The sequence below is a fragment of the Macrobrachium nipponense genome, chromosome 28 (assembly GCF_015104395.2).
Source record: "Macrobrachium nipponense isolate FS-2020 chromosome 28, ASM1510439v2, whole genome shotgun sequence".
NCBI classification, from domain to species: domain Eukaryota; kingdom Metazoa; phylum Arthropoda; class Malacostraca; order Decapoda; family Palaemonidae; genus Macrobrachium; species Macrobrachium nipponense.
Genome location: NC_087217.1, coordinates 63,811,354 through 63,821,353, shown reverse-complemented (window position 1 = coordinate 63,821,353; position 10,000 = coordinate 63,811,354). Strand labels below are relative to the sequence as shown.

General features: G+C 36.3%; 1 protein-coding gene, 1 long non-coding RNA gene and 1 pseudogene across 4 annotated transcripts in view; 1 reads left to right on the top strand and 2 right to left on the bottom strand.

Moving 5' to 3' along the window:
• LOC135201829 (uncharacterized) overlaps positions 1 to 3,537 on the bottom strand; it is a 7,898-nt gene extending 4,361 nt beyond the window's left edge. Inside the window, exons 1-2 of the long non-coding RNA XR_010311615.1 lie at positions 3,486 to 3,537; positions 78 to 195 (exon numbers count right to left, since the gene is read on the bottom strand). This is a non-coding gene — a long non-coding RNA (uncharacterized LOC135201829). The remainder of the gene's footprint in view (positions 1 to 77; positions 196 to 3,485) is intronic.
• Positions 3,538 to 7,556: 4,019 nt separating this feature from the next.
• Positions 7,557 to 7,663, top strand: LOC135201923 (5S ribosomal RNA; annotated as a pseudogene).
• A 589-nt stretch (positions 7,664 to 8,252) lies between these two features.
• LOC135201826 (U-scoloptoxin(01)-Cw1a-like) overlaps positions 8,253 to 10,000 on the bottom strand; it is a 184,451-nt gene continuing 182,703 nt past the window's right edge. For 2 of the 3 annotated variants that reach the window (XR_010311613.1, XR_010311612.1), the window contains 2 exons: positions 9,862 to 10,000; positions 8,254 to 8,552 (listed from right to left, as the gene is read on the bottom strand). The exon at positions 9,862 to 10,000 is cut by the window's right edge and continues 9 nt beyond it. Coding sequence is in view for 1 of the 3 variants with exons in the window: in XM_064231102.1 (XP_064087172.1) it covers positions 8,421 to 8,552; positions 9,862 to 10,000 (271 nt within the window). In the remaining 2 variants the exon portion in view is untranslated. Of the gene's footprint in view, positions 8,553 to 9,861 lie in introns of all 3 variants that reach the window. The other variant, XM_064231102.1, reaches the window with a different exon arrangement.

Below are 10,000 nucleotides of genomic sequence, written 5' to 3'. Positions count from 1 at the left end.
AAAGCGTTATTTCAGCAAGTAAAGTTGTGGCAGTTCGTCCCAGAAGAAGAAAACACGAGACGAACTTCTCCACTTACTCGAATCCATTCCTGATCTGGCCCAGGACGAGGGAGGCGTTGGAAGGCAGTTCGTAGACGAGAGGAGTCGAGTCTCTCCTGACGAGTCGTGGAAGGGCGGAGGAGGTCACGCCGAAGACTGCGCCCAGAAACAATGAGGGGGAGAATGAATGGGGATTATGATGAATGAGGTGTTGCGACATTTAAATGGGATTCTCTTTTTGTCGAGAGTGCATCCTTGTACAATCTTGTGTATACACACACATACTTGTATAATATATATATATATATATATATATATATATATATATATATATATATATATCAGTATATCTATATATATATATATATATATATATATATATATATATATATATATAACTATCTATATAACTAAAAATAAAATATGGTAATTTTCGTGCATTTCTATCTATCTATCTATCTATCTATCTATCTATATATATACGTATGTATATGTATATATATTTAATATATATAATATCTATATTATATATACATATATATATATATATATATATATATATATATATATAGAGAGAGAGAGAGAGAGAGAGAGAGAGAGAGAGAGAGAGAGAGAGAGAATCAACAACTATGGTTCCAGCCCAGACCTCACGATCTGCAATTCTCAGAAATATTATGAAGGTCAAGTAGCAAAGGCGATTTCCCAAATGTAAAAGCATCTGAAAACATTAGCCGCTTACAGATCGTCTCTGCAATTAAAACTTAGAAGAAGTAACAAAACTGAACACACAAAAAGCGGAGAATACTCTCCACAAAGAGATTACATCCTAAGAATGTAATCTCTAAGCATTATCTAAAAATCAAAACAAGCGCATCTTCTTCTTCCGTACCGAGAAGCAGAGCCTTGAGCAACATCTTGGTGACGATCGGGGAGAGAGAGACAGAGAGAGAGGAGGAGGAGAAATGTTCGCTGATGCTTCGAGGGGTTAAAGGAATCGTCTGGGGCACAATGACCTCCAGTGCCTCTTATATACACGTCTTGTGCCGATGACGTCATCCAGGGAAAGGTGAAGAAAGGGTTCGTTTCAAGGATTTTCGATTGTCAGTTTTGGCTCCAGGTTCAAGTTTGTAGGAATGTGAATGGAGTACATAGCGTATTTAAATAATAATAATAATAATAATAATAATAATAATAATAATAATAATAAATAATAATAATAATAATAAAAATCATAATAATAATAATAATAATATAATAATGAAAAGCATTAAACTTGATAACTTCAAACAAGGGTGTGCATTCTGGAATTATTCATATACAATAAAAAAAAAACTCAATAAACATTAAAACTTTTAAGTGTCTCTTGACGCTTGAACCTCTTCTCTTTTTTTCCTTCCTTCCGACACTTAAAACTCCACCTTACTTCCTTGATCAACATTTCCTCTCTTCAGACGATTGCAAAACAAAGTAAGAAATTCATTGAATGTTATTCATAACTGCAGAGAAAGACAATCTGTGCGTTCTCGAAACTAAATTCGATTACAAAATGTTTCTTGGTGTAAATGCAGATGTGATCCTTACCTAAATAGAATAAAAAATAGAAAGAAAATCCTTACCTAAATAGAATAAAAAATAGAAAGAAAATCCTTACCTAAATAGAATAAAAAATAGAAAGAAAATCCTTACCCAAATAGAATACAAAATAGAAAGAAAATCCTTACCTAAATAGAATAAAAAATAGAAAGAAAAAGTCATTAAACTAAAAACTTGTGGTATAGTGCGATGGTCCGGTTCATTCCATGCTATTTTCCTACTATGAGATTCAGGGTCTCTGTAACACGGTGTTTTGGACTTTGCTCCTTGTCAAAGCATCGGATGTAGCTGAAAGTTGACATATGTAAATTTTACAACCACACACAAATTTTGTCAGCATTATCAATAACCTAAACCCGATAGTTTTAATTTTTATAGAGTAAAAATGATCTAGCCGACGCCATGGCCAATGATTACGAGCCAAGAGTCGAAAAACATTCATTACGTAAGGAAGGTAAACACACCTTTTGACGAAATGTTGCCCCGCCCATCCACCAGGCAGAAACTTCCATCGGCTCTGAAACCCAAAGACTTTATGAATGGCGGAACGATACATAGATGTGGGTGGGGTATCAGAGCTAGCGTAGTAATACTACTGTAGCATTAGTTGCCGCAAACAGTAAATAAGCAGTAATATCATGAATTAACGTTTAGGCCAACTACTGGGATCCTTGAGGATCATTTAGCACTTCTTACAACTACTTGAGAAATTAGTTTTTATAGACAGATGTTAAATTTTCTAATCCAACAGTGCCCATGGTAGCCTTCAGTATTATCCTGAATTATAACGAGGCGAAAGTGGGTGGAGCCTCATGAAGTCATCATTCTGACGATAATTATTGGTGAAGGTTTAAAGCCAATATAATGGTACCGGCTGTTTTTTTTTTTTTTTATTTTTTTTTTTTTTTTTTTCAGTAAATAGGTAGATAGCCAATAAATAAAAATTGCTTGACATTGGATATAGAGTTTTATCAAATCAGCTTGTCTACTATGTTTTTGAACTTATCAGCTATTCCCTACATCTGTCAATCTGATTGTGACCTATAAAGTAGACTGTAATTTCTTAGGAAACCTATTTTGGGAGTTAGACTAATAATCGAAGTGTTTTTGTATTTAATAACATATTTTGTTGGTTTGTTCATTATGACAATTATCAGTGGAGAGGTTCCAGAGTTCATAAAGGTGTACTGCTTTGCTTGTATTTATATTTGTATGTCATTGTTGCCAGAGGTTGAGCCTTCGTTACGTACAGCCAATCATCCATCGAGAAAGAGGGAAGAAATGCCGTCATAAGTTACGTAACGAGTGCGTTCGAAACCTTTTCTCTGAGTAAGTTGGCCGGTCTTTAAAAAAGGTCACTTTTACATTATAAGTACCAAATTTATTCAACCTACGTAATGCAGATTACAGTCAAAAATTATGTGTGGATATAATATGTATTCTGAATAAGCGTTATATTTATGAAATGCATAGATAAAAAGTTATTGCGAAAAAACCGTGTTACAGAGGCCCTGAATCTCATAGTAGTGTACTTTTAATAACAAGTACCCCTTCATTCTCGTCCTCTGCATTAATTTTCCTTCTCCGTTTCATCTCGACAATAGTAAAAGTCTTCATAATATCATCTGTGAAGAACTGGGATCATTCTGATAAAAAAAAAGGGGGGGAGGGGAGGTGTGGAGAACGCTTCAAACTGTTTCTAATCGTATGCAGCAGAAGAGGTACTTTCTTACGAAAATTATAGGCTGAATCAGACACACGAACAGGGCCGCTTCGAGAAATGAACAAGGATGATAATGTTGATTCCGGGTTCGACAAAACTATAAATAACACAATACTTGAAGTGATCCTACCTGACACTTGGGGTTGACCATCTGAAGCCTGGAGCATCGAAACTCCCATCTAAATGGCTTTCATATACGATTTGAAAATGAGAATGTGAGAATAAGATATAACATCGAACCTAGTAATTTTTCTGCTGTCTGAATCTGGCACAACCGAATTTCGTTGAGGCTTTTTTGGAAGATCATTTAGATTTATGCAGTTTTCGTATCGACAATGATTACACAAACGTATCCAAACGTCTTTGTGTGTAGGCACGTGACGCCGTGACCGGTTATAAAAAAAAAATAAAAAAAAAAGTATTCCTCTTTTGGTCTTACCTGTTCATATAGACTGACTCATATACAAAAGGGAAAAAAATAAAATCTAGATGCGCATGCAAAATCATATAAGGATAAATCTCCAAAATGTTCAATTGACTATTTATAGGCTGATTTTAAATTCATCTATTCTTCAAAAATACGGCCTTGTAGTAGTAGTAGTAGTAGTAGTAGTAGTAGTAGTAGTATAAGTAGTAGTAGTAGTAGTAGTAGTAGTAATGACACCTCTGGAATTAACAAAAAGAAGAAAATCTGAAATTATGTTCAGAAGAACACTTACGCAACACCGACATGAATATTGCAATTAAGCTTAAATGTAAACAACGGAGCGCGATACTTATTAAAAACTTCCTGGTGTCATCAAATTATAATGAACATTATGTTTGTCGAAATTGAAAAAAAAAAAAAAAAAAAAAAAAAAAAAAAAAAAAAACACGGTTTTCGAAGAGCTAGCACGAAAGCGGTTTTAGCTGACGGCGTGGGATGAAGGAGTATGAAATATCTCCTCCAAAAGGAACTGCAACATCCTAAAGTCTTGATGATTTTACGTCCAAAGGAAGATTCTGAAGAGAGGACACCTCCAAAAGCCACCGTCTGAGATCTAGAGAAAAAAAAAGTATTAAAAAATGCGCAGAAATTTCTTTCGAGGCAACCGACTTTTCTGTACTGCGTATAATGCCGTATAAAAACTCTCACAAACAGCACATGAAACCCTCACCCACGGCCCATGAAACTTTCAGCCACAGTCCGTTGGTGGCCTGTGTTGGCGCCTATAAATTGTTTGTTTGTTTGTATGGTGTTTTTACGTTGCATGGCACTAGTGGTTATTCAGCAACGAGACTAAACAGCGTTACGTGATTTCCGAACCACGTCGAGAGTGAACTTCTGTCACCAGAAATACACATCTCTCACCCCCTCAGTGGAATGCCCGAGAATCGAACTCGCGGCCACCAAGGTGACACGCCAACACCATACCGACCACGCCAACTGACGGACTATAAGTTACGGAGGTGCCAAAGGTTTCTACGATTATGGCAAACTTTACCTTATACCAATAAAAACTAAAACAAAAACTTTACTGAGACTAGATGGCTGCAATTTGTATGTTTATTTTGATGATTGGAGTGTGGATGATCAACATCTGTAGTTTTTAAGATCTGAGGGCGGACGGACAGACAAAGCTGACACAATATAGTTTTCTTTATCGCAAAGTATGTCAAAACATTTTTTACTAAGCAAGCAATGAAGCTCCATAAGGATGGATGGAGTCGTATCCCATCCCGATTATTCATTAATTATCTATCTTCTTTCTGTAGTAAATTATACAGTCCCTTCCGAGGTTAAACCTTCTGATATAAAATCCTATAAACTTCTACAGGCGTCTAGCCTAATAATTACACAGTTATGTAAAACCATATTTAACATGTTCAATTAAGTATTCCTTCGGAAGGCTACATTTCTTAAAAGTCTGGAAGGCTATGTACATTTCTTGGGCGATTGCCCTATTTTCACTACATTTGATAATTGATGCCATATTTAAATTTCATCAATGAGAACTAAATTTGCCACTGTTTCTACTATGTGTACTTCTATCATCTTTAACACTGCGTATCATCTGCAAAAAAGATTCACTTTTTCATTTACGGATACAGGCACTTGAGTGGATTCAAACGGGAACCGTTTTTTTTTTAATACGCCGTTTTTTTTTTTTTTTTTTACATTAAGTCGGATATATCCCAATATGACCCCTTGCCAGAACGAGCACAGCTTCATTCACCTCTGTATTCGGTAAAAGTGCAAAAGTTGTGCCCGTTAACCTATTTCCAGAGATCCTGGCCTGATTAGACGCAGATCAAAGACACATCTAGACCAAGGTCTAGGCAAGGATACATCCTAACTTACCCTTTCTTCAGCCCAACCTATCCTACAGCACCGCACCCATATCTGACCGGGCGAGAAGGAAGGGCTTTTCGCCTCTGTGGAACCCCAACGTGACATCATGCATATAGCAGAAAGACGTGTGTGCAATATTTCTGCGGTATTTCCCTCCCTTGCACGCAATATGGTAATTTCACGATATCATAAATTATGAGCTTTTCAATCCATATCAGTCTCTGCAGTAACCAGCTAAAGCACTTTCGATTACCAAAGTCTGTTATTCGCCATTCCTCCTTCCTACCAAACTGACAGTCTACTCATTTTTCACCTCCCGAATAATTCTTGCTCTTCATTTTTTCCAACAAACCAAACAAAATATAAACTGGATAGAGTCGAGTTGCTTATGACACCATAATTTAAGACTGACAAGTTATAGACCTAACGCAGTTCAAGTTAAAACAGTGCTCTAAGAAGGATAAAATGGCACTTTCTACCATATACCTATCAGATTGCTTACACTGGAAAAAGAAAGTCCAAGTTGTCTTGTTTTTATCCCAAGGCTAGTGTCTGTTTAACCATTTCTATGATTTACTTATGATCTTCATCTTAAGTAAATGCTTTAATTATGAAGTCACAACTTTCGCTCAGCTTTTTCCTGTTCTCCAAAAACTAGCAAAACATTCTGGAGTAAAGAAATCATAAAACTAATATAGTTTATCAGTAACAATGTATTTCGATGATAGAAAACGAAATGTGTTACATTTCAAAGAATGACACTTTTAAAACAGTAACTAAACCAAATAAACTATGTAAGTGCAATGGTTTCTAACTCCTCTTTTTAAGTTTCCAAGGAGAGGTTCTTTCTGATTGCCGAATTTATAACAAAAATAAAAAGTTTATACGTTTTCCATCACAAACATCTTACCTTTTTAGGGTGACCTCGAAAGTTGTGGCCTTTAGATTCTCAGAAAATATTTACAAAAAAGGTTGCTAATCCCATGCCCATTTCGGATCACCTGAGATTAGCTACCCGTAATACCTCTCCTGAGGAAAAGTGACCCCAATATTTTCCTCCTGAAGAAAAGCAACCCCAAAATTTTCCACCTGAAGATAAACGACCCCGGCTTGTTGGTGTCTCCAAACTTCACGTGACCCACTTTAGCTCATAATATTATAGAAAAAAGGAGAAAAAAATATAGATATATATTCATTAAAAACTACTTTATTAAACATTTGTTAAAAACACAAATTTAGACAAACAATCAATAGTTAATTAAAAGCGTATTGTCTACCAATTTCAGTACAAAAATAATAAAACATACTGTAACCCCTGTGGCTAGCGCGCGCAGCGCAACATTACCTCTTGCCAGAACATACCGAGCTTGCCAAGAATCTTTAAATATGTGGATAAGGCGCGAAGCGCTGTTCCGCCACGGCCTTACTGTAACCCCTGTTAATTCCTCACCTTAAGAAAAGCGACCCCAATATTTTCCACCTGAAGAAAAGCGACCCCAGCGTGTGTTGGGGTCGCTTTTCTTCAGGTGATCCCCAATTTCTTGGATCCTTGCTGACGCTGGTGCCTATTAATAGCTGAATAAATCAGTGACAGTACGCCAGTGTAAGGACAACACTTTATCCTCAATTTCTTTTGTACATATTCCTACAATCGTGTTTTTCTTATTTCCATCCTAGAGAGCGTTCAGCGGGCTTCTCGCAATGTATATATCATATAAGATCATGTTTTGTATGCTTTTATATTCTTAGTTATGTCTCACAAGAAACACAAATCGGCTGTTGCCGACCCATTTTTACTCTCTCGCGGGTCGGATACCACATTTCAGCCCGCACACTGTATATTTGAATTTCCTTTACCTGTTATAAAGTGCCAACGGCCATACCACGTTGAAAGCACCGCTTCTCGTCCGATCAGCAAAGTTAAGCAACGTTGGGTCTGGTCAGCACTTGGATGGGAACACCAGATGCTATTGGCGTCTAAATTTTCCCTACCATTACAACATTCTCACCATCTTGAGCAAGAGCCCTTGCTGACACAAGGTCAGCTTAATCAAAAACAACAACATAATTAAGTCAGTACACTTCTACCTGCCTCTTTGTCCACACCTCACACTAGGATTAAACCGAGAAATTTACACAAGAGGAACTGGAGCGCACCAAGGTTATTCCTGGTGAAAAGGATGAAATTAAATCACAGACAGGAAGAGAACAAAACAGTCTTTATTTAGTTCAGCGCATTTACATATAAATGAACGATGAAAAGTATATTTACAATGTTTACCCCCCGTTTCAAATCTAGGCTTCTGATTTCCTAAAAGGCCCTTAAAGAACAATTGGAAGCAACGTAAAAGTACAACGTCTATATATGCGAGAGCTGTCTATATTACGAGGGAGATAACGAGACGAATCTACTTCTCTACAATACAAGATTTATATATATATATATATATATATATATATATATATATATATATATATATATATATATATATATATTACGTATATATATATATATATATATACATATATATATATTTGTACATCAAATTCATTTGAAAACATACAAGAATCAAAGCACACATGTACACAAACTCCTTGCATGTACACGCATTCGCGCAACCAGACACACAAGACTACAGAATAAACACACACTCACACACACACACGTATACAGTTCAGGAATAGTGTTATAACATGGTACAACCAGCGGATAATACATTTGGTTCACATTTTCTAAAAGATTCCATTGACGGATCCATCCCTAAACTGAACGTTTTCTCTCCCAAAGTAGTCGTTGATGTTGTAATATGTCGCTGCAGCATCGCACGGAAGAGCCAATTCTGGGAAATTGCAAGTTAGCGTTGACTGAAAAGAAAGGAGACAAAATGGATCTGAAATCAGCTAGAAATTACTTAAATGAAAGCAGCAATCTGGAAACGTGCAAGCAGTGAATGACATCGCACCATAAAGGTACTGAAATAAAATGAAATCTTATTCACTTCAACAATTCCGGGATGCATCTTATTCAGTTTTATATATCACGAGATATACCTAAATCAATTATTGCCGCATTCACACTCAAAACTTCCTCAACACTCACCACTTCATGCACAGCAGACTCACCAGCAACATGTCGAACCTCCCTATACAAACTGTGCCATTCAATCTCACCCTTTGTTCTCACTCCCTGGAATCGCTTCCTTTCCCATATTCCTGCACAACGTAAGTGTAAGTAAACATATCAAATTGTATATATAATTTATATACTGTATATATATTTTTTATTGAGTTGAAAAAATATAATTTTTTCATTGTGTCGCGGACTCCCTAGAGCCTTCTCCTGGATCCCCAGGAGTCCTTGGATCCTAGAGTGGGAACCACTGCTTAAACCTACAGTAACTATATTACCTTCATGTCACCAAATTCTCACCTTTTACTTCTTCTTATGCCAAACCTAATACTGTGTAAACAGTTCATCCTTCTAGGTTCCACCTGTCTGTCTTTGGAATTGAACAGTCACACTTCACTTCCATAAAGGACACTTGGTTCAACAAACCCTCCATACATTTTAAAAAAACCTTGTTCTCCACACTCCCATGAACATTCCTAGAAAATTGCAAATTTCTGGCACTCATCCTGCTACTTTGCTGGATTCACTGTACTCTATAATTCACCACATCTTTCATCCTGCCATCTAAAATCTTCACTACTAAGTATTTATAAGAATCTACAGCTTCATCCTCTATTCTTCCTGGTTCCCAGTTTTACCCTTAAATACACACATACACACACACCACACACAACCACACACACGCATATACTGTAGATATAGTATATGATAGATATATAGCGATATGACATATATATAGAAATATATATATATAATATATATATATATAATATATAGATATACATATACATTATATATATGTATAATATATATATAATACATAGGTATATGTGTGCTATAAACATATAACACATAAAATATATAAGTATATAATATATGTGTACGTGTATATGCGATGGTGTATGTATGTATTTGAGGGTAAACGAGAACTAGGCAAATGGAGTAATGAGTGTTTGTGAATGTGTATGTGCACGCTCGTGTGTATACATCCATACAGGCATGACGGTAAAAACAGGGAAAATATCAGTTAGCGATTACACTCACCTGATCAAAAACGGATCCTTGGCCACAGAGGAAAGAAAACATCCTGGTGAAGGAATTCCCTTCGGGGTCGACGTAAGGGTAACACACGTGAAACACGGCGCAGCCATTGGCTTGGTCGGCGTAATAACCGTATGGACGG